This window comes from Neopelma chrysocephalum, unplaced genomic scaffold (genome assembly GCF_003984885.1).
Source record: "Neopelma chrysocephalum unplaced genomic scaffold, ASM398488v2 Primary Assembly neopelma1_25, whole genome shotgun sequence".
Lineage (NCBI taxonomy): Eukaryota > Metazoa > Chordata > Aves > Passeriformes > Pipridae > Neopelma > Neopelma chrysocephalum.
Genome location: NW_020897694.1, coordinates 19657574 through 19682746, shown reverse-complemented (window position 1 = coordinate 19682746; position 25173 = coordinate 19657574). Strand labels below are relative to the sequence as shown.

Here is a 25173-nt window from a genome sequence, read left to right as displayed (position 1 = left end):
GCTACTTCCATAGAGATACCAGGTGGAAATTATATTCCTAGCTCAGAACAAAACAGATAATTTTCAGTAACAATGTAAAAATACTGACATTTGAATTCGAAAGATTAATCCCAAAATACAATCTTCTATTTTCAGGATTTGCCTAAGCTTTTATTGCAAATCATTCTCTATACTGAAATTATGATTATACTGTACAAAACAGTACAGTAGAATCACTCAGGGGTTACACACAGAATGCTTAAAAGCTGAGCTCAGCATGCCCAGGTAGGTACAGTAATAGGTTTAAAGAGCTTCTGGTAAGGGAAATAGAAGCTCATGAAAGATAGGGAGTTTAGAAGGTCTGTAAATGCTTTCTTTCCACTAAGCATACATACAAATACAAACATGAGCAGAATATTGCTTATTATGTCAGAGTCGCATTTAAAAGCAGAACAGGGACTGTTTGTGGAACTGGGTGGAGTTCCCAGATCTTGAAGTCAGCTGCCATTTACAGGTGCAGAATTGCAGCTACAGTGTTCCATGTGTGTTGCACCATGCTTCAAGAAGTTATTATCAGTAAAGAGAGCTGTAGTTTTGCCACTTCCTCCTCCCATTCCTGTACACACTCCAGAAACATGGAAAAGTGAGGCACAGGAAGCAATTATGCCAGAGTAGAGCTCTTCTACAGATCTAAATGCTTGTATTTTTGTGATTCCACATTGAAGTACATTCTTTCAAGCTAGCTCTGCCACTCATACACATCAAGAATATTTGGCTGAAATCAGTGCAATTAAAGCTGGGGTAAGGAAAAGGAATCAAGGCCGTCTCACTATCTATTAAAATCCAGTGAAATATTCTGAAAGTGGAAATAGTATGCAGGGCTTTTCAAGGCTAACATTTACATTTTCAGTATCAGTACAGTATCTGCTGTTTTGATTAGAATCATTAAAATGTATTTTTCTGCAGATATATCTCACTATAATTTCACACAGGTTTGTTTTGGAAACATAAGACTTTTTCACAAACAGCAGCAACTGTAAACTTATTGATTTTAAAGGAATTAAAAAACAAAACAAAAAACAAACCTCTAGGGAGTACGTCATTATCAATGTTATGTTCATCCTATAGTAGTGGGAAACTCAGCAGTTTGATTGAATTATGCCTTTTGTTTTTAATCTTTAACAGCTTCCAGGTCCTTCACGTATTTTTAACCCACTCCAGCAGCAGCTATCACAGTTTTCTCCACAGCAACGATCTCAGCAGCCTAAAACCTGTAGTCCTCAGCAACAGGGAGAACAGGTGTGTGCTAACAGCCCTCAATCTGGGGTGCATGGATGAAACAGTTTCTCCTCTTCTCCCCATCTTCACAAGTAAATGAGCCTTCACCCAACAGATCTGTAGCAGAGGAGGAGGAAAGTCTTCCTTCTAAATATTCTCAAACAGCAAAGACTGCAGTGGCTCTGTTACTATGGCTGGAACTGGGTTATAGTTCTTTATTTGTAGAAGAGCTGTAACAAAACAACTAGCTGAGCACTAACTCTATCACAAAGAGAGCCAGCCCACTGTATGAATGGTGTAAAATCAGCTTAGTGTTAATGTTTATCATAACTAGCAGATACATCAGATGAATAGAGAAAAAAATGATGTCACAATTATTACAAAGTTAACTAAAACTTCCTACTTACACTGCTGTGAGCTGGCTTACAATCCTCACTCCTGTAGTTCAACGGAATTTTCTTTGCACCAGAGGAAGTATCAGTTGGCTTTAAAAGCTGTAATCTTAAGCCATTTGCTCTACTGCTGCCTGTAATTGGTGTTGAAGGCTTTAAGCATTGAAAAAGTCTAAAGTCTTGATTGAGACCTGTTCTCAAAATGACAAATTTTAAGTGGTTACCTGCACTTAAAAATCTTTACCAACCTGATGCAGCAGTTTGGGAAAACTAGCTGCTCTGCTTTTGTGTTCATCTTCCCAGACATGCAAGACTTCTGCTTATCAAGTAGTCTCTACTGGATACTGAAGTTTGTCATAATAATTTCACTTGTGCTACTGTAGACCTTTCATAAACAAGATGCCTGTCTCAAATGTTTTATGGTGTATAGTCTCCTGTGTCACAGGCCTTGTTCTGGAATGTGGGACAGTTCAATGGGAAACTTTCAGATTTGTTCACAGCATCCAGATGTCTGAATGTCAGTTACTGGTTCAATTACTGAAAAAAATCATGCTAGCTCATACTGTTGGGTTTTATAGTCTAGACATTGAACATCAAGGGCATTTACAAAAAGGCTGATGTAAGCTTAGTCTTTCTTGTGGCAGAAAGTTCTTCTGGAGGAAATCAATCTCTGCATTGGCTAAATTGCCCTAAGGAACTTCTCTCTTACTGTGCATTGTAGAGGGAAGACTAGGGGGTCGTTACCTAAAATGAGCTATTATGAACATTAGATCCCTTACCTTTCATAAGGACAAGAATGTATGTTCTCATGGTGCTTAGTGGAAAGAAACTAAAGCCTAAAAAGACAATTTTCTTGGCTGCCAACAGAATATATGCATTCTCATCTCATTCTTAGGGTTTTCCCTACAGGGTGGTTCTGTGACTTTGTAAGTCTTAGTCATCATTGAGGTGATGGTGTCTTCTTAATGTGCAATCTTTTGGTCTGTTTTATTTAGATCTTAGTGGCATTATATCATATGGTTATGCTAAAGAAGCATCACAGCTCCTGGAATGCACCAGCTCTTTATCTGACTGATAAGCCATGCAGTTTGCTTGGATTGTGAATATAATTTCCCTATGTTATAAATTGATGCATAATTTAAGTTCTGAGACCCCTGGTGGCCTAGTGGTTAGCGCGCAGGACTTTCACTGCTGCGACCACGGGTTCGAATCCCCGGTCTCCTGGCCTGATGGAGGTCGTTAGCCCTGTGTGGCCATCCATCTATGAGAAGGACACTCTAAACAAACCTACGTCCTGAGGACCTCACTGCCATTGTCCAAGCTTGCTTGGCCCTGGCAGATGAACCTTAGGATTAAAGGGTGGGCTCAGTTCAGCGCAGGCTGTGTCTCACCTAAAAAATCCATTGCGCAGGCTGGAAAGGTAAAAGACCTTTCCCCAAATCTTCGTTCGCGAAGATGGGCCATTATTATTATTAATTTAAGTTCTAGAAGAGGTCACAATTCAGCACCCTTTGACTTCAGGAGATACTGTCAGACTCCACTTACTTCATTTGAGTGATTACTTGAGAACTACTCTGTTCTGAAAATATAATTTTAAAAGCGGAGTTTGTATTTTTTATGAAATTAAGGAGTGTGTGGCACAATATGAACATGGGAAGGTAAAATGTTGGGCTTTGCACACTTTGATTGATTAGGACCTTTGCACATGAATGGTTTCAGGGTCACCTGAAGACTCTGGGGCTGGGAGTGGGACAGGAAATAGTCATAAGATCACAGCCATAAAGTGTCGTCTCTGCTACACTGCAGGGAAGTTGACAACTACATGCGACTTCTGTGGTGTAACAGGTGCAGTACCATTTCTGCCAAAACAAAGTTGTTTTGGGGCATTCATCATCTGTTCTACTTGTAGTGACTGCATTATAGCCTGTATCTACACACACACACTGGACGACATAGCATTAAATGTTTTTAAATGGCACTTCAAAAGTTTGCCTTCACACTGGCTTTATTTGCTTATTCATTAATACCAAAGTTTGGTAATAAGGATCAAGCTTTTCATTTTTGCTAGGGGTCTGACCAAGGTCCATCCAATCAAGATCAGGCATTATCTGCCCAACAAGCTGCTGTAATTAACCTGACTGGAGTAGGGAATTTTATGCAACCTCAAGCCACAGGTATGTGCTTGCTGAGCCTCCTTTTGTAGTTAAGTGTGTATAGTGATAAATTCACACTGAAATGAAGTTTGGTCTTAAAGAAGTCATATGTTAGATCAGAACAATTTACTGATTATCAGCATGTGAATTACATGAGAAATACTGGACTTTTAACGCATGCACTTCTGTTTTGTTTGGCAGTTAAGTGCAGTCAATTAATTTTATCACATGAAAATAAGCTACATTTAATACAAAAAGAAAATGCAGGGAACTTCCATGCCAGACTTCATTGAGGAATATTGCTTTAACTCTGTGCTTAACATCCACTGTGAGAAACCTCTTTGTGTCTCCACAAGCACTTCATTATCTAATTATGTTCTGAGTATGTATGTCATGTATACCTTATTCTGCACTGTTTCCTATGTCTTCTTTCCCCAACTCTGACAAACTCAACCTGACCTCTTTGACCTGCCTGCTTTCCCGTTCTCCTTCCTCAGTGTTGTCTAAGCTTGGCTCTGCCATGAACAGACCTGGGCAAAGCCTTCCTCAGCAGAGACTCCAGCTCTCTTCTGCCCTACAACAGCAACAACAAGCCTTGCAGCATCAACAGCTACAACTAATCCAGCAACTTCACTCTGTGTTTAAAAAAAAACAAAAAACCAAAACCAAAACAAAACCCAAAAAAAACCCCACCAAAAAACCAAAACCTAAACAAACAAAAAACCCAAACCAACAAACAAACAAAAACAAACAAACAAACAAACAAACAAAAAAACAAACCAAACAAAAAAACACACACAAAAAAACCAAACCAAACCAAAAAAAAAAAAAAACAAAAACAAAAAAACCCCTACAAAACAACAAACTAAAAATACAATTCTCAGTTCCAAAATCAAAAATCTTGCCCTTTTGACTTCTTTAACTGATGTCACTATGGTCTCATAGCTTACAAACAAACAAACAAACATGAATTTGGCAAACTATCATGGAAGATTTATAATCTCTGGTTCTCTCAGCTTGGAGCACTGAATTTATTTTTGTTCCTTTAAGCCGTCCACCTTCCTGATTTGCAAACATTCAAGAGTTGCTTGTGGCACATATCTAAATCAGCTCTGCCATTTTAAAATGGCATGAATGTAAGCACCTGCAAGTTCAAATATAGCACTGCTACAGTCAGTACATGGAAGCAACAACTCTGCAAAGCATTCCGTTTACCATTCTGTCATCCAGATGCTTTATGAAAATATTTTAATATTTTTTCAGCACACAGTCTCCTCTTTGTAATATATACAGAAATTACATACAATGCATACACTGAGAAGGTATTATGTTAAAAATGTACTATGTAACCCAAACATTCACAGAAGTTGCTGAGTTACTGCAGTTACTTCAATGGAGGGAAAGGGCAAAGAAACAAAGCTGGGCACATACACATACAAAATGTTAGCTGTGCCCTCAGCAGGCTTCTGTGCCACTGGTGCTACTTGACTGTACCCATTGCCCCAGTACATGGTGTGTTCCTTTCGTCAACCTGGTGCTTCCTTATTTTTCTACCTTTCCCTCTCCCCCCGCACCTTCCTCTCATTCTTCCTGACGTGAAAGCTTTATAGTCAACACTAACAAGCTTTTTCTCCCCCTTCTCCTTTATGGCAGCAGTTGCGATTCTTGCAGCATCAAATGGCTATGGCAACGGCAGCAGCACAAGCAGCTCACCTACATCATCAACAGCATTCAGGCAGCCACTCAAAAAGTAAAAGGAAAAGAGGCACACAACCTCTCCAAAACCATGATACTTGCCTCCCCCCAAAAAATTGATTCAAAGGGAATTTTTTTCAGATTAATAACGAGAAAGCTTAAAGTTAAAATAGTGCTTTTTATTACTGGTGGGAAAATTAACTTTTGACATTACACTAAAAAAAATGAACTGATTTTGGAAGCCAACCCTACAGAACGTAGAAATTTAATCTATACAGCAGCTAGGATCTGGTTTTCTAAAGTCACTTAATTTTTTAACAGAATGTTTTATCTTGTATTTTTTACCACTCAACAGCATTGTACATAGAATAAGGGTGAAAAACATTTTAGAAAAAAATGAACTTTGTAAAGGTAGTATTGGTAATTGTTTATTTAGTATAAAAGGTTGGTGAACACTGTACAAATACAATTTTTACAAATCCATTTTTGAAAAGATCTCTCCTTTTGTTCACTTGGGTGCTATACTTTTTATTACTTTGTCAATCAGCTTCTTTACTTCTTTGTGTCTTGTAATTGGTCTGGTGATATAGTCCTGAAGCTTGGCTTCTGTAAGAGGACTTCCACCTAAAAATTAAAGGAAATAGTTTGATTTTCTACTTATACTTCAGTTATGTATCTCTAAATGTGATTTCCAAATAAGAGTATTAATACAGTAATTTTTATGACCAACGCCTTTCACCTGGGGAGCATGCAGCTTTCCCAGCTCCAGCCTCAGGCAAAGATAATGGAAACAAACTAGAGCTGTAACAGGAAACATGCTCAAAATCTGTCCTCTGCTGTATATAGGTCAAGCTGTGACTTCTTTCTGAATTTCATTCATGCCACCATCTTAAAAACTAATTTCAAGAGCAAGTAATTTAATGAGTATTTGAGCAGATGCTCTGTTACTATAAAGCACCCAAATCTTACAAAACAAAGCAGGTACATAGTCTTTTCTTGACCTAAACATTATCATCTCCATAGGTTTCTTTGTAATAAATTTGGAAGTACCTGGTTTACAGACAGAACAGAGCCTGCCTTCTTCATCAGATAATGGTTACTGTTCCAGTTGCTAAATCATCTTCTTCAGCAGTTGGATCAACAACGAATTATGTGCTTGTGAAAGAAAAAGGCATGCAGACATGTTTGTACGTATTGCTCCATTACCATTATTGCAAAACACACATAACATTAATTTTTACTGTAGTCTTACAAAATACTTGTAGATGGATTTAGTGCCCAGGCTTACCTGTTTTCTTACCAAAGTGCACCAATTTTAAAAAAATTAAAAAGTCAAAAAAATACGGGAGATTCCACATAATCAAGTGTATATGTCTATTGAAAATGCAGCTTTATGCCTGAAGTTTCCTAGAATTGTGACATCCATGTATTGCAGGAAAATGCCACTAAACTGCCATTTGAAGGATGCAGTCACTTATTTTGCAGTTACACAAAAACTGGCACAGGACATAGGCTGCACTAATCTCTACCAGACACCTTAATGCAAAACTCATTTCCAATAGTAAGTTCACCAAAGTAGTTCTCAGTTTCTTGTCAGAGAACTCTAATATCACTCAGCCTGGGAATAGTTAAAAAAATGGATTTATGGGGTGTTTGACATCCAATATAAACTGTCATACATCACAATGCATATCTTTGAGAGATTAAATACTGTTATTTTTTAACCATTTAAGTTAAAAATAGAGCAAAATCAATGGGAAACCTATAGGATCTAAACTATAAGCCAACTTTGCTCAACAAGAAAAACTAGAACTTAAAGCTGAACTTTAAAACCTCGCCAATATTTCGGATTGCCATTTAATAGCAATAGTAACAAAAACATAAGTCCTTAGCTACCTGTTCAGAAATGCTGCTTTTAAAAGTCTAACCCCATGCACTGTGACACATCAGCTCTTTGTGTGATACAGGAACACATGAAGAAGTCAATGTATCATTTATTTTTTATGTACAAGTCAACACCCAGGAGCCAGCTGTGGAGCTGCACTACATTCTGCACCAGTGCTCTTCACCCATGGCCACACTCCAGCAACCTACAGGTTTTATTTATTCAAGGAGGTCTTTTACGCAGAAGAAGAATGCCTCTGAATGCCAGAGTATGTAAAGCATTTTACTTAGAGGGCTGTGTCAACAGCTGTAGAAAAACTAATAAACCAGAATTAAAACAAACCAAACAACCACACAACACAGACACACACCCCTCGATATTTAGTTTTAGGAGCTAAAGGGGGACGTGGGTATCTTGTTGGTACAACAGTTGATTTCAGTGAAGAAAAGAGCCCAAGAGACATGCATGGAGAGCTTTCTTACAAAGGCCATTTTTTTGTCCATGTGTAAGTAAGTGTGATTTGTGTGTCTGCTATGTTACCCAAACTCTCTCACTTTCAGTCTACATAAAACTTCAGAGCCACCAGAAGTGGTATTAAAGCAATTAACACAGGCACTCTAAAGTACTGATAAAATCCTGTTCTGATTAATTTTGGTAATCACTTAGTCAACATTTGGGTTTATTCTTTCCCCACTCTACCTCTTATTTCAGTGAAAGGCCCTACTAATCACTTCTGTGAGTACAGATTAATGTGCCATAAACCACTGATGTCTCTAAATAGACCTAAATCTTAAATGGTACAGTGAGCATTGTCTTGTTTGTCATTTTCTACTTTCAAATGGATGCCACCAGAAATGACTGCATTTCTTATAAACAGCAGCAGAAAATATCCTTAACATACTTGGACTAATGAAGAGCCAGTAAACAATTTCAGGTGAGGAATAAATTGTCAGACGTGATTATTTTGAAATCTCACACTTTGATTCTTTTCCTATATGAACAATGAGTTTAGAGTGCTGGTCATCCTTCATCTTGGGTAATTATGTTTTCAGTTATCCAGAGGTTATATTGTTCTAACTGGACTGTTACTTCTTACTTCCTCTGTTGACTATGTCCTTAGTACAAGCTGTTCAAAAACTACCATCTTTTATATCAGTTATTTACATAAGCTTCTAAAACATTAATTGCATTGGTAGCATTGTTTCACCTCACGGATACTTCAAAAACCTAAAACAATACCTACTCCTGTACTTTTAAGCATATCTTTTACTTTGGGAACCAGTTCTGCTTTAAGTCACAGGAAGAAGCTACATAGACTGTGTTTTGTTCTGCATACTCATTCACATCACAGAACTACAGGTCAGTTCAACAAGAGAGGCCTGGATTTAAGATGAGTTAAACAGCACTGCCTAAGGCTGCACACTCATCACTAGAAGTGCAGAAGCATCACTGGTAGCATCCTCTGTCTTTCACTCAAACTTTTACAGACACAGTTGTTTCCATAAGTACAAAACAGTTACGCATTTATTCATCAAATACAGCAAATGATGTGGCAACTGGATGCTTTCTGATAATCAGTCTTCTGTTTTAAATTCACTTCTGATAAGCCAGTTTCTTCATTTATAATAACCGATGGCAATTGTACTGATGAAAAAATTACAGTGGTCTAACATTAAACATTGCTGGGTTTAGCAGGCCTAAGGATGTCCAAGTCTACTGAAATACTTAAGCTGTTCTTTTAACCCACCGACAATCAATCGGAATAGAGTTTTGGCTACATTAATGGTACTCTGTACAAAAAGAAATCTTGATTTCAAGCAAAGTATTTAGCTTAGGACTACCTGTTCAAGGACTTATTTGATTTTTCTCCTCAAGGTAACAGAAGCATTTCTCCTTACACAGAAGCATTTTCTATTTCCAAAATGCCATGCAATTAAAATGGTCTGGAGTCATATTTAACAAAAAGTATTTTTTCCCCACCCCAAAAAGCCTACTGGATACATAAAACCCAGGAATATAGTCTCTCCAGGTGTTACACACCTATGGCACCCATACCATCATTTCCACTTTGTGCTTTAGTAATTAAGCATTCAAATGACAGGAAACAAACAGTCCTAATGAACTGTGAACCTGTTACCTATTAATCATGATTCAAAACTAATGCATTTCTCCAAGCAACACTAATCAGAACATGTCTCCTGCTCTATGGAAGACTTACCATTTTTTAATGCTGCTAACAAAGCAAAGACACTGGCATCCAAAAGGTTTCCATCATAGTCCAAACATATGATATTACAGTATAACACCCAAACAAGCTATCAAAAAAGGTTTGCACATGTGAGATATCACAGCAGCTAAGCAAATGGTCCAATATGAAAGAAAATTCTGGTCTGGCCACACTGAATACAGATACTTATTTCTATCATGCAATTTTTACACTTCAGATGTAAACCAAGCTATGAAGACTGAGCAGCAAAACAACAAGAAAACAACCTATAACCCCAAATACTTTCTTTAACAGCTCACTACTGAGATGTTGTTAATGTCCCCCTCTTCATTTTGATATACAACTTACCTTGCCATTTGGAATACACAGATCACTATCATCTGTGAACTAAAATGAGGGAATAAGACAGGAAACAGAAAACTCTTGCAGAGTTGTCTGTGTTTTAAATACACCAAGATGGTTTTTACTTTTCAATCACATCTGCAATGAACTGGCTTGCTGCTTGAGCCTCTTCACCAGGTGGTCCAGAGCAAAACCTCTCTGAACAGAGGGATGGCAGTTCTACATTTGGTACTAGGTATCAAAAAAGCAGGCAGTGGGATATCAAAAATGGATATAAGACAACAGTCGCTCTTAATACCATTTTATGTACTTCAAGGCAAGACCAAAAATTTTTCAATCAAGCCTCCCTACTCCCTTCAAAACTAAAGTTACACATAAGTTGGTATTAAAGAACTTGTAGTACTCTGTATTTAGAGACTATATATTTCATGGAAAAACATAGAGTCCTAACTACCATTTTCTATTTATAATCCTGCTGTGACTATCATGACCCCATACAAACTCTTCTTTAAGTGTTAGGCACTCTTCAGTAGATCAAGAAACAGCAGTATTTTCATCCCACTGCCTGACTTGACTGGTATGCTACCTGTTTTTAATCAGCCTATAAAAACTGAGGCTTTAGACTTGAAGCAAAAACATGCATAAACATTTGTGAAAAAAACCCAAGCTCACTGAAAACAACATACTTTGGAGATGCCTTGCAAAGAAAGGATTTGGTCTAACCTCTCAATTCCACAGAACTATTTTATTTCCAAAGAAACTCCAAAAAGGAGCAGGGAGGTACCCCCGTGACTTTTACAGTTTTCTGAGAAATAAACAGGGTTTATTTCGGTGTTTTTAAGGGTTACATTTTTTGCCTACTGGTACTTCACAGAAGTTAACATGCCTTTGAACAACTTTCCATGCCACAATCTTAACTACCTTCCCCCTCTTAATATACACTTGCCCCTGCTGCAGGTTTGTTTCCAACCTGGCCTGGAATCAGCAATAAAAAAGTAGTTTTACGTGGAAAACTCACAAGCAGAGCAGAGGGAATTCTAAAAGTTCTGAAGTACCACTGCCTAGATGTCAATTTGAAAATATAATTTTACCAAATCCATTCTTTTAAGAAATCTTCACAGCACAATCTGTCATTACAGCCTCTTAGTTGAAGCAATTCAAGACCTGAGCAAGATCCACACTGAAACACTTACCAATATACCTCTTATTAGAATCTGCTGCAGGTGGAGCAAGTTCTGGTAGAAACAAAAAAGACAAGATTTTCCAGCTATTCTATATACAAATAGTAATTTTCTTGCCAGTTATCATTACAATGAGATTTACAAAAGCCATTTTTAATCAGTCCTTGTCTGTAAATTTCCTATGGGAAAACTCAGTACAGGGGCATGCAGTGATTTGGCCCATAGTTCATGGCAGGCCAGCAGTGAAGTTGAGGCTACAAAGCACTTAATAGTCCAGCCAACTAATCCCCAGTGCACTTATTGATCAATATTCAGTAACTTTTCAATTATACAGCTTTTATCTAGAAATAACAAGGAGTTTATATTTGTATACATCTTTCCCCATACATGATGGGCACCACAAAAATACACGTTCTCAGACTATACAGGTAGGATTAGGTAATTAAATTCTATATTAACTTTCACGTCTGAAAGTAACTCAGGTGAAAGACTGTAATGGTGTCTGACTGGCACATTAATGTAACTCTGTGGGCGATACATTCTAAACACCAATGCACAAATTCAGCAAACAGATAAATTAAAATAAAAACCAACCATACCGCTTTCACTCCACAAATCACTGTGGTATTTCCTAACTTCACCAGGGCAGGACCATCTGCAGTTTTAATTGAACCTGCAGAGAAAAAGTACTGTTCAATAAAATCTATTTTTCATTCAAAGAGCATTAATTAACATCTACCTTCACAAAGTGTTAACTTTCCATCATTTTATACTAAACAGAGGCTAAGCAATGTCTCAAATCCAGAGTGGGATGGAATCTCTATATTAAACAGGTAATCACACAGAATGGCTGAGGCTGGGACAGCTGGAGCTCTTCTGGTTCAACACCCCTACTCAAGGAGGACTACCTAGAGCTGGTTGCCCAGAACTGTACCCAGATGGCTTTTGATTATCTCTAAGGAAGGAAACTTCATAACTTCTCTGGCCAACCTGTGCCAGTGCTCCATCACTCTCACAGTAAAAAAGTGTTTCATCATGTTCAGAGGGAACCTCCTGCGTTTGAGCTTGTGCCCACTGACTCATGTTCTGTCACTGGGTGTTAATGAATAGAACCTGGCTTTTTCTTTCCCACACCCTCCCTTCAGGTATTTCTATACACTGCCTGGCATTGGACACAATACTCCAGGTGTGGCCTCACTAATGCTGAGCAGAGAGCAGGATCACCTCCCTTGACCTGCTGTGCCTAATGCAGCCCAGGATAACATTGGCTTCTTTGCAGCAAGGGCACATTGCTGGCTCATTTTGCCTCTGCTCGAGGCAGTTGCCCACCAAGCTCAGGACACAGCAGAAGCCAGGACTCAGTGTCCCTCCCGAGATGCTTGGGCATCAATTTTGTACTGGTCAGCGTATGCCTTGATGCTGCCTTCAGCATCTGTGACAGATACTGCTGACCTTAGACAGAGACAAGACTCCACAACCACCTAAATTGTGCTGCACATACCCGGACAGGAGCAGACCCGAGTAATCACACTGTGCACATCAGCCCAGGATCAGGACTGAAAACAATGTTAAAGTACATTACTGTACCATGCATTCTCTTTCATGCTTGCTGAAACAGTAAATAAAAATCCTTTCTCTTCCTTGTTTCAAAGCAAGGACCAAGAAAACCGATTAGGAAGTCATTAAGGTCACTATTATAACCTGATATTAATAATACCTCCCCCATTATAATTATTCCAAATCGAGCTGCCGCAATCGAGCGGGACCCCCGGAGCGGGGCGGGCGGGACCGCAGCCGCCAGGCCCGGCACTTACTTGAAGGCAGCCGCCGTGGCGGCACCGCCACCGCCCCGGATGTGGCGCCCCCTGGCGGTGGGCCCGCCCGGCGGGCTCTGCGGGCGGACCGGCGCTGGCGGCGGCGGTCGGGGTGGTGGCGGTGGCGGAGCCCGGCCGCTAGGGGGCGCCGGCGGCTCCCGGCGATGCGGCCGCTTCCGCCTCGCTGCCGCCGCGCGACCGGGTCCCGCGCGCCGCCGCGGGCGATGGCGCTGCCGCTGCAGCCGTCCCTGCCCTTGTCCCTGCCCGCGGCCGCGGCGGCGCTGGCGGCCCTCGCCGCCCTCCTCCTCGTCCTGGTGAGAGCCGCGCAGCGCGGTCACGGCGGGCCCGGGGGCCTCTGTGGCGAGGGCGGTGCGTGGGGCCGCCCCGTTCCCGCCCCCGTGGTGCAGAGCCGGGGCGCTGTCCGCGGCTCCTGTCCCTGCCGGGGGGTCGCGGGAGGGCTGCGGCGCGCCCGGGCAGGGCTGGCCCAGGTTGGGGGCAGCGCGGGTGACACTGGCAGCCGTGCGGGCAGCAGCCGGCGGGGCTGCGCTGGTGCGGGGGTTGGGGCGAGCAAGGCGTCCGAGGACCTGAGGAGGGGGTAAAGACGCCTTGGGAAGTGTCCTGGTAACGCCCGTTCGCGGTAAACGTTTGGGAGGTCGCGGTGTCTCTGCGTGGCTGAAATACCCTGCAAGTTGCAGAAGTTGTACACCCTAGAAGGCGGAATGTCCGCAGTGCCACGTATGCCTCCCGCCCGGGGAGGTGGTGGAGCCACCGTCCCTGGAGGTGTTTAAGGAAAGGCTGGACGTGGCACTCAGTGCCGTGGTCTAGTTAACATGATGGTGTTCGGTCTCGATGTTGGACTCGATGATCTCAGAGGTCTTTTCCAACCTAATTAATTCTGTGATTCTGTTCGTGGTGTCACCAAATTAAGTGCTCCAAACCCCAAGTTCTGTAGCTTCATTTTAGCCATTCATAAGGCCGTCAGAGCCTCTGTTTTGCAGGCACATGAGGCTGGCTGGTCATGAGCCATGCCATTGATTGCAGTGGGGCAGGGTGGGATCAGAGGCAGCACCAGCATGTGTGCTCGGGATTACTTGGGAACGGGCAGTGGAGGCTTGGACCACGACTTTGGAGGCATCTGCATACTTTGCAGTCGAAAATAGCAACAAGCCAGTGATGCTGACAGTGGTCAGACTAGGAGTAACCAAATGGCATGAGAGGATTTTGGTCCTCTGTGATTCTGTCAGTGGATGAAGTTCCACACCACTGACCCACTGCATTATTGAAATACAGTTGGTTGCCCTTTGTAGCACATTCAACAGCTCGGTCCACTTCTAATAGAATGCTCAACAATTTTTCTTATTTCTTTTTCATCACAGATTTGTGCAATTGCTCATATAACTGCCAAAAAAATGCCAACCCTTCACCGATACGAAGAAGAGAAATTCTTTGTAAACGCTGAAGGCAGGAAAGAAACTGTACCAAGTATACATGATCCCCCTACAAGGGAACTCTCTGTTGTTGTGCCTTCATACAATGAGGAAGACCGGTGTAAGATTTTTCTTGTTTTGAGGAAAAGAAGAAAATCTATCTGTTGTTACTGTAATAATGCAGAGGTCAGTTATGTGTGGGGTAGATTCTGGCAGGCCAGATTGTGTATCATATTTTGGACACAGTTTCCAGAAAACAGTCCAAGTACATTGAATTTCAAAATTAAGGCATTGTGTAACTTGATTTCTGCTGCTAAAAATAGCATGGGGCACTTGTAAGAATTCTCTCTATTTTAGTGAACCCCAGAAGAATGGTTGTTCATTGCCTCTCTAAATGCTGCAAGGCAAGAAGTAAAAAAAGACTTCTAAAACTGATTTGAGAGCTTCCCACTCTTTAAACAACAGCAACTTCAGATGAGCAGACAAAGGATGATCTCACACGTTTGTGTTTGACTTGGCAATAGATACGAGTACCTGATACTGAGGAAAGGCTTTCAGATGTGATAGAAATAATCAAACATGGTAGTACAGAAGCTGTCAGCTTGCTTAAATAGATAAAGTCAGTGCTGGTTTTCAGGGTCAATCATGAAGAATGATTTCTTTTTCTTTTAATCTTGTGTAGAGAATTACAAATTTCAAAATGAAAAGTTGGTTCCTCAGAAGAAATGTTTTTATCCTGTCTTTTATCATGTATGTGATTTTCTTCAGTGTTCTTTTTGCATTCAGAAAGGACAGCACTTAGAGTTGCAGCTGCTAGCTTGTTTGCTGAAGGTAGTGTTGTATAAAAGAGTCAATTTGCTCAGCATTGCTTTGTGGTTGTCCTCAGCTTGCTTGTGCAAGTGCTTTTGGTGCTTTGCCTGTTATAATCTACTAACCTGACCTCCTCCGTCTTTTCTCTAGTACCTCTTATGATGGATGAAGCTTTGGATTATCTAGAAAAAAGACAGGTATTTTCTTTTTGCATTCAATATTTTTTTGTGTGTGTATTATGTTTAATAAGTTAGTGATCTAGTCACTTTGTTATATTGGTGTATGTTAAACAGTAATACTGTAAGTGGCCACTTAAAAGTAAGGCTTAGGTCTCTTAGTTATTTTTAGATCAAGTGCCAAAAAGTATTTTTAAATTAAGTAAACATTTAATATACTCCTATGGGATGAAGAAATCTTCATGTGAATATTACCCTTCCAAGACAAAGCTAAGGATTAGCCATACATTTAACTTTCTAGACTAAATCCTTGTTTGTTCCAACAAGTTTTTTAAGTGTCTGTTCTTCATTTTGGTTTGTTCTCTGGGTAAGAAGCCCATTGTGAAAGTTTGTGGATGTTGTTCTGTTTGGGTTTTCTTAACAGTGATGTTGTTCTGAGCGTTCCATCTTTTACAACTGAATTGATTTTTCAGTTCTGGATGGTAGCATGACAGCCCAATGTAATGGTATGTTCATCAAATATCGCAAAATTCTTTAATTATGCCATGTGAACAAATTTACTATATCGTATTAGTGTCCATTGGCAACCATGAATAATTTAAAACCTGCTAGGGAGAAAAGAATAATGATGTTTGAAAGGCTTACTGCCTACTTAAGAAATTGGATTAAATGTATTGTTTCTGTTTTTATTTTCAAGAAACGAGATCCTTCATTCACTTATGAAGTGATAGTGGTTAATGATGGTAGTAAAGATCAAACTACAAAGGTAAGAAAAATGAAGTGTCTTCCCAAGCATCAGGGGTGTCGGGTTTTTTGCTACATTTGTGGAATATAACAATTTTTTGCATTTATATTTTGGTACTTGAAATAGTTGACAATTGAAGTTTCTATTTCTGAGTGCTTTCTGTTATTCTATATGCATCATGGATGTCACATATGCATATGAATATACATAATTCTTTTGCAAATTTTGGTTTTCTTGATTGGTGACTGTGACAGCCATTTTCCTGCAGCTGCGATTCTCAGAATTCTAATCCTAATGTCAAGAAATTTCTTATGAAATACTCTATATATGCATAGTGATGATGTAAATATGAACTTGAGGAAGCTGAAAAGTCTTTTAAAATACTCAATTCATACTGTGATTGACAGAACATCTGACATAGTTCTTCCTCACACCCTTCATGGCATTGTTTATTTAAAAATCCCTGTGCCAGTAGTAGTATTTTCAAAATAGTTTTGAATTCTCCTGGTTTGATTTTGATGTACATCACTGGAAAGGAAGGCTTGCTAACTTGAGGGCTTTTCTTACTATTACTGCTTGGAAGATGTTTGAGGTAGCTACTAAAATGCGTACTGCTTTTTGATTTACTTTCCTTAAGCTTGTCTGTTAAGGATTGCTCGTAAATACTTTTTACTACTGTGCGTTCCTTCTGGCATCTCCTTTAACTGAGCATACAATGGCTGCGGGCCTGTGGACTTACAAGGACTCAAGACAACCTTTAGAAAAAATTAAGAGGAGAAAACTCATGCTTTGTCTTCCTCACAGCATGGAATAAAATCTGCAGATCCTTGCAGTGTGAGTGGAATTTTAGATCAATGTGAATTTTTGTTTAAAACCACAAGTAGCAGCAAGAAAAGTGATAAATAAGTGGCTGTAGTAGAAAATTATATTTCTTTTATTAACTATTGGTGTTAATATGAAAGGTCTGTAATGTATAAGTTAAATTAGGATTGAGTTTTTTGGAGGTGGGAGGATGGGGTTTGGAGTATCCTGTTCTTTTGAACATGACTGGTTTCTTCAGTCTTCTTGTTTTGACTGTGAATTGGTTTTTATTTTCCCGAACAGACTCCAGCGAACACTGGCAATGTATTTGTGCCGACTGAAGTGGTTATAGCTCTGTGCTGTTAATTTATTTTCTTTTAAAGGGTGAGCAAATGTAAACTTCTACCTTGATTCCTGGGTTTGTTTTATGCTGGTTTTTTGTGTGTCTATCAGGTTGCAATGGAGTACTGCAAGAAATATGGAAGCGACAAAGTGCGAGTGCTTTCTTTGGTAAAAAATCGAGGGAAAGGAGGAGCAGTCAGGATGGTAATTGATACTTTCATCTCCTTCTCTGTTTGAACTACCAAATATGCAGAAGACAGAGCTGTGCTGATTGACATTTTTACTTCAATGCATTAACAAAATGAATATGAGAAAACTGAGTACAGATTCTATAAATTAAAGCAAAACCTGTTTTTCAAAATAAGCTTATTTGAGATCTTGGAAACAGTATTGTCTTGCCAGGAAGATCAATAGTGAAGACAATTTTTTATGTGAGATTTCAAAGGGAAAAAATACTTGAATTTCGTATTCATGTTAGTTCCACTTAGGAATAGGCTTGTGTTTATAAAAGCCAACCAAAAAAAAAACGCCCCACCAAACTGTTACAGATAAAAGCTAAGGTTTTGTAGACAAAATAGAACCAAATTTGCAAACTTTGCTCTCCAGGTCATAGATGTGTTTTTTAAAATGACTAATAAAGAAGCATTCTCATCCAGCAAAGTTTGTGTTTACTGTTATCACCCACACTCAATAGCAGAAACTGCACAATTAATGCTTGCACATAGACATTATCCTGAAATCATCATGTCCTAAAAATAAAATAGCTGTTACACATTTAGAAGGAATATTTTTTCCTAAGATTACTTTTATGAAAAAGGGTGGTATCGTCTGTGGGTTATCGGTGACTCGTCTTTTTCTGTGTTTTAAGCTCTATCTTTCATATGTCAATTTTATTTTTCTATGAAAAATGAGTAAATATAGGAAAAGGAGAGAACATTATATTAGAACATCTACAACTTTTGTAAGCTATGTACTTATTTCAAGAGAAGGAGAAAATTCTCTGTGTGATACACTCCTGCAATGCAGAGTGTAGAGTGGATGTGTATACAATACTTCCTTGACAGGGTTTTCCAAAGTCACACATCCTTGGTTGCGACAGTACTTTGGTCAAACCCGCTGCTAATTTTTTCCTGTCTGGACCCCTTCAAAAATTTTGAAATTTGCCTGACAAATTTCAAAATGACAAAACAGTCTGTGAGACCTGTGCATCACAAATGTTTTGTAGTGATACTGTGACTTAAAGCTGAATCTTAAATTAGTTTTGAGAAATAGCTCATGAATTCTCTTGAAACAATGTTGGGAAAAACTAGCACTGCATCCTCCTTTCCATAGCTCAAATGACAAAGAAAAGCCATCCAGTGCAGTGGCAGCTGCTAATCACTGCTCCTTGTGCTCCCCTCTACAGCTGACTGTAGCAACTTGTTGACTTTCAGATTTTGCTTTGTAAAGCTTTTAGTTTGCAACCTTCTCTTCAGAGGGTTTCGTGTTCATGCATTGTCTGTCACTGGACACTACGCGGTGTAAATTCTCTAGATGTTATTATGATATAAATTGGTAAATTGTTGTTAGCAGCAGAATATTAAGACTCACCTGTTGTGTTGAATCTGTAAGATATCACTTTTCTTCTTACTACATTAGGTTTTTGGAGTCTTTTGCACCTAGCTTGTGACAAATACTGATTTGAAAAGTGTTAATTTTTGTTGACTGTTTTCATTGCAGGGTGTCTTTAGTTCTCGGGGGAAAAAAATTCTTATGGCTGATGCAGATGGAGCTACAAAATTTGCAGATATTGAAAAAGTAGAAGAAGGTCTAAAAAATCTCCAGCCATGGCCTGTGAGTATAAATTCTCATGGCTTTAGTTTAATACACATGCACAGAGATTGACCTTTTGTAATTCTCTTCAACTTGATATTGAAGATGTAGATGTAAGTCTGAAGACCTACGTGTAAGCTCAGAATCCTCAAGAGTGGGCTGTATGAAGGAGCTTCCACAGAGTTCTTAACTCCTTTGCATCCACTGTGCCTACTTCAATGCAGTACAGAATGTTTTATTTATCCTTCCTTTAAGTTCTTTGAAGCTGTTCTTTTCTGTATAAATACCATGTATTGCCTACTTAGTTTTCTTTGTTAACTGTTTTGTATTTCCATTTTATCTGACATCATCCTGTATACCTTTAAGGATACATCTTAATTTCACCCTCTTTTAAAGAGGTTTTGTGTTCTCAGGGTTCTTAGTTAAGTGACAGTATTTGGAAGAGCTTTTATTGTAAATAAAAATTCAAAAACCTGTGGAACAAGAACACCTCCATGCATAGTCATTCTCTTTTGGGAGCTTGACTTGAAAGAACTGAGGTTTATTTTTTGCTTAAACACAGGTGAGTGAGGTACTTGTAGCTAGTTTCCCAAAGGCCAGAAGTGATATGCAGCCTTCCAGCCAGAAGCTGGAAGTGCAGGAGCCAACAGGCAGCAGTGTGACTCTGATGGTCTTTGCTGCCAGGGCAGCAGCAGCTGCTGCTTCTCCAGCAACAGTCCCACACTCTCAAATATAGTATATTTGAGAGATTTCATGTGAGAAATAGTAGCATGAGAATAATGCTAAACGTTTTGTTTTCATCACCTTGATTTAATTTGAGGTTATATTTTTGCCTAACACCATGTCATTTTGTTTGTTTGAAGATACATCAGTGCAACAAGTATTTTATTCTGTTACCCTTTCATTGCACAATATTTAAAGAAAACATTCAGTTCCTAGGAATGCTGCATGCTGATCTGTGCTGTTAAGCACATACACTGTATGCATACAGTAAACAATGTAAGCTAAACCAAACCTGAATAAATTGAAGCAATTTGTATGCACCATATGCAAATTGTAATAAACTTTAGATTATCTGTTAACTGTAGAGAAGACTGATTTAGGGTCAGAATTCAGGAGTAAAAGAGGTGCAGCTAGACGAAGCATAAAAGTATACTACTTTGAAGTTTTTTATTATATGGTTCTCAACACAAGATTCCGCTGATTCCGAAAATACTAGTTTAAGTAATAACTGTTTATTTTATATTCCTGTACAGAACCAGATGGCTATTTCCTGTGGTTCTAGAGCTCATTTGGAGAAGGACTCAGTAGCAAAGGTTTGTTTCCATTTCCTACTCTGTACTATTACCCAAATACTTCCATTGTTTGTTTCTGCTCTACAGATTTTGCAATTAAATAATCAATATTTGTAAAAGAATGGAAGCTAAAAATAAGGAAAAGGTTGTCATAAGTGTAGGATGTGCTCTGTCATATACAGAAGATGTGTTCTAGATTTCAGGCACTTTTTACTGTTTTAAGTTAGTGTTGCAATCTACAGATCTAATTTTTCGAGTTGAGAGCATGTCACGAGCAGAGCTTCTAAACCCTGACAAAGTTTGTAACTAGTAACCAGTACTGGGGCTAGAGTGGAAGGAAACTGATGAGTTCATCATTACTGATTCCCTTCCAGTGCAAGAGCTTGACCTGCAGATCTTGAAACCTGTTTAAAGTGAGTTAGGGATAATTAGCAGCTGACTGTTTGAAGAGTATCTCAGTTCATGGGAAACTGGTGTAATTTTTTCTGTATTACTCATTGTAAAATTTTTGAGTTTTGAACACACAGACAGTACTGTTCTGTGTGTGTCTCTTGTGGAATAAACAGTGATGCATAGGCACATGACCTTATCTTGCATCTGGTTTTCTGATGTCTTGGCAGAGAGTAGTTGACAAAGTACAGGTATGGGATTTGTATTGCAACAGATGCGTTGCTGGGCTCATTTTTTCAACGTCAATGGATGTGTTCATCATGTTGAATGTTTTCAAGAGTAAGCTTTGTTTATACTAATGTTTAATACTTGAAATAATTCTAAAATGTATACACAACTACTAAAATAGTTACAAAAGTTCCAAACAAGTTACACTGGTAATGTTCAGAAATTTGAGCCCAGAAAAAATGCTTCATTGTATGGTCAGGTTCTGAATGTAGATAAACTTTCTTTAGTGCATTCATATATCTTTTCATCTTTGAAGGTTTTGCTACATAGGGGAAAGGAATTGGAACAGTACTTTTGTCTTTTAATAAAAAAGTACAATTTTTAGGATGTGTCCATCTTTTGTTTCCTGTTTCTCCCCATATTTCTGACTTCAATAAAGGAATCAACAACTGGTTAGGTAGTACTGATTTGTTTAGAATATGTAGCCCATTTTGTTTTGTCACGCAGCTGTCCCTAGTCTGACACAGAAAGACTACCAAAGTGGGAAGAAAATACCTATTGTGTAGTGCAATAGGTATAAAAATGTTGCAGAACAATCTTTTAGGTGTTGGGATTTCCCTCTGGACTTAGTGACATCTAAAACAGTAGAATGAAGCTGTGATAATCAGCTGTATGGGATTTATTGAGACCAGAATTTCACCTTAAATTCAGTCTGAAGACATCAAGAATTCTGTTCTGTCTCCAGAATTGTTAATGTACTTTAATTAATCCAAAATATTACCTGCATAAATAGTCTTAGGAGTGATAATCATAACCCAGGAACTCCTCTTTGTGAAGTCTTTTGTCACTGTCTGACAATCATGCAGCCTCTTAGCGCTTCCCTTGTGACACTAGTGGCAGCCTTGTGTTCTTGGTCGCAGAACCAAAAGAGCCAAAGAGCCAAAGAAGCCACCATTAACCTGGGACTGGAGCACTTTTTGAAAAGCACAAGCTATGGATTTTAATTTAAGCCAAAGGCTGTTATATAATAAGCTGAGCATCTTCTCATTTTTTGAATGAGGTTCTAAATTGTTAGGTTTGAAGGCATCTCTTTTCACCCAGAGATGCTTACCCGTTAAAATGATGGCTCCTAAAGATTTTATATGATATTTGGCTTGCCGTCTTAGATACAATTGCTTAAATTGAGCTTAAGACCAGCAGTGAGTTCAGAAGTGATTTGTAGATCAGAGTTCTAGTTGTTTAGGAACTGTCTTGAATAAAAGACTAAGAGCAACCTCTGCAAATCCAGACTCCAGCCTCTGGAGTCCATGGACAAACTTATCCGTATGATTATTGCATCAAGAACAAAAGTGTAACCAAAGAGCAGGCTGGGAGAACGTTTACCAGGAACATAAAATATATCTGTGAAAGCAAAAGAACAAAAGAGATGACTGTGTAACATTGCTGGAAATATAAAATGAAATATTATCTTGCACAGTACCTTTTACTGTAGACCTGGTGTTTACTTGGTCCGTTGTGTACTGCAAAAAGTTGCATTCTTCAGTTGCATTCTCTTAAGTGCCTTAACATGGTGTGTGCAAGCTCTGGCGATCCTACAGTCTTGAATGAAAGAAGTGGGTGGCAAATTACAAGAGATGGTCCCATTTGGGTTTTTTAATAATAAAAAACTTCTTCAGTTTTTTTGTTGGATTAGCAGCTGGAACCTGTTTATTTTAAATGTGTATTCTTAAGAGTAGCACTTTATGGAGTCCTGCTATTGTCCATTGTCTGTCCTGGTAATTTTTGAATTTGTTGCATCTGTGCAACCAATTTTTAGAAAAACAAGAGGACTAGACAGAGGGAAAAATAGCTTAAAAGTGTCCAGTGAAGTAGAGCGTGTAACATGCCATCCTCTTCCTCCTTCACTCTACTTTTCCTTGGGGAATTCCCAAAGAATCATGCAGAAGATGCTGTGGCTGTCCCACTCATTATTTGAAATCCAGGTGCTGGTTCCTGCTTTACTTAATAAAGCATTATTCCAAGTGAAAAGCTCCTGTGAATTGGGGAAAGCAGAAAAAAGAACTTGGACTTCTCCTATCCTAGAGAGCACTTGGCTGGCAAGTCTTTCCCTTTCAGCTGTAGTTTTGTTTCACTGTAACAATTGATAGGTTCTGTTTTTATTCCAGTGCAAACCAAAACCAGTTTACAAACTTTGAAAGCTGTCACAAAACAGTATTATTGTCCTGTAAGACAGCTCTGTTCAAGCACTTCACTCATCACTTAAATGAAACCATCTAACTTACTGCATTTTGTCCACAGCGCTCTTACTTTCGAACTCTCCTTATGTATGGCTTCCACTTCCTTGTTTGGTTTCTCTGTGTCAAAGAGATCAGGGACACACAGTGCGGATTTAAACTTCTAACCAGAGAAGCTGCATTGCGGACTTTCTCAACTCTTCATATAGAACGCTGGTAAATTGTTCCTTTTTTTTGTTGTTGGGGTTTTTTTTATGATTGAACATGGTTTTGAAAAAGTAATTTTAGTATTGCAACTACTATGAAGCATGTCATGTCTGTGTATAAATCCTAGCTGCTCAGTTTAACCAGTTATGGTACTGCTTGCATGGCAGCTTGGATTTCTTGTTATGTTTGGATATCCTGGTAATTGCTAGAAATTCTATATTCTTTACAATTCAGTACTGCTTAAGCAAAACATTTTACCTAGAATCAATATCTGATGTTTGTAATTGCTCAACACTCAAGTGAAAGCAAATACCTATTCTTTACTTATTTTCTTGCTAAAATATTTGATGAGAGGACTACTGATAGATATCATTAGTCTAAGACAATAGAAGATGATTTATAGTCTTTGAATTACTTTAGAGCTCCTTTTGTTGTAATTTAGCTAGAACAGTTCCCTTATGAGAGTGATACAATCATGGGTACTGTTATGGGACTAAAACACTGTTTCCACACAATTGCTAACGTTTCTGTAAATTTCCTGCACCCGAACTGTTGCTAAAAAGGATAGTTTAATTAAGTATAATCAAATATTTTCAAACTGTTGTCTTCATTCAAGAAAATCTCTCATGGGGCTACTGCTTGCTGGCAGGGAACAGAATTACTGAACAGTTTTCCTGTACAAAAATGTGTGCAATCCTACAGTAGCTAGTCAAGTCCAATACATCTAGTTTTAGGTTGAGGTTTGGCAGAGATAGTTGAGCTACACTGCTCCTCCAGAATGAAATTGCAAAGGTAGTGTTTAGGCACATAAGTGTGGAACACAGACCTTCTGTTGTATGGAATCTGTAACTGTGAGCAGTCAACATTCAGAAAATCACTTTTCTACTGGAGTGGTTTGCTTATCGCTCTAAAGGAAACTGTAGCTGAGCCAGAAGTATGGTTTGTGCTGCTACCTCCAAACCCAAACTTGATCTGTAAAGTTCTGTAAATTTCGCATGCAGGGATTTTCTAAATACATGGTTAAACACGTATGTGAGGTCCAGAAGTGCACATCCCAAAATTGCCCTGTTTAACTTTAATAAATTAAGCTCTTCAAGAAGAAAACTGAAAATAAATGAGGATAATCAGTTTAAGCTGTAAAAATGCAATCTTAAATTTTATTCTTTTCTAAACTGAAGATTCTGGTTGTAATTGCACTTACTGGTTATATAAAGTGTTTTCTACAGAAAAAATCTTAATAAGCTTTCTTCTGCCACTTCAATTCTCTATCACCGAAGGAATGAAAGAGTAAAAATAATTGTGCTGTACCCCATTATCTGGGAATAGAGGCAATGAAAAAGAATATTGCTTACTTATTTTATAGTAATTATATTATTGATATGTAACAGACCAGATCTTCATATCTTAATTCATTGTGCCTTGTATGTGCTGCTATAAAATTTGCCTTCTATTCTAGCTTTGCTATTTATGGTAATGCAAAAACTAATCCCCTGTGCGTTTTCTTATTTATCAAAAATGTACTACTTAATGATGAAAAATGTTTGTTTTGTTTGTCAAGGAAAGAATTTGTCAAATATGTCAAATTCTTCTAATAAAGAAGCTATTCAGATAATTCCAAGTCACAAATTTGCAACAGTAGTTGGTTTGGGGTTTTTTAGTTTGGTTTAATTTTCCACTAAAACAGGAAATATATTGTCTGGTTTTTATCTTCATCTGTCTGTCAACAGTTTCTGTGTTTCCTTGCCTTCATTTTCATATTT

At 38.7% G+C, this 25173-nt stretch overlaps 2 protein-coding genes and 1 pseudogene across 3 annotated transcripts in view; 2 read left to right on the top strand and 1 right to left on the bottom strand.

Annotated features, from left to right (window-relative positions):
* Window positions 1-5567, top strand: part of LOC113963587 (transcription factor SPT20 homolog) — a 30811-nt gene extending 25244 nt beyond the window's left edge. The window contains exons 22-24 of the mRNA XM_027674860.1: window positions 1165-1305; window positions 3718-3823; window positions 5459-5567. Coding sequence (XP_027530661.1) covers window positions 1165-1305; window positions 3718-3823; window positions 5459-5556 — 345 coding nt within the window. The 3' untranslated portion in view covers window positions 5557-5567. The remainder of the gene's footprint in view (window positions 1-1164; window positions 1306-3717; window positions 3824-5458) is intronic.
* Window positions 1-25173, top strand: part of ALG5 (ALG5, dolichyl-phosphate beta-glucosyltransferase) — a 60236-nt gene that overhangs the window by 26325 nt on the left and 8738 nt on the right. The window contains exons 1-8 of one of the 2 annotated variants that reach the window (XM_027674619.1): window positions 13171-13260; window positions 14323-14494; window positions 15334-15380; window positions 16057-16125; window positions 17359-17451; window positions 18967-19080; window positions 20316-20375; window positions 23271-23422. In XM_027674619.1, coding sequence (XP_027530420.1) covers window positions 13171-13260; window positions 14323-14494; window positions 15334-15380; window positions 16057-16125; window positions 17359-17451; window positions 18967-19080; window positions 20316-20375; window positions 23271-23422 — 797 coding nt within the window. Of the gene's footprint in view, window positions 1-13170; window positions 13261-14322; window positions 14495-15333; window positions 15381-16056; window positions 16126-17358; window positions 17452-18966; window positions 19081-20315; window positions 20376-23270; window positions 23423-25173 lie in introns of those variants that run through there. The other variant, XM_027674620.1, reaches the window with a different exon arrangement.
* LOC113963792 lies at window positions 5656-12736 on the bottom strand (annotated as a pseudogene).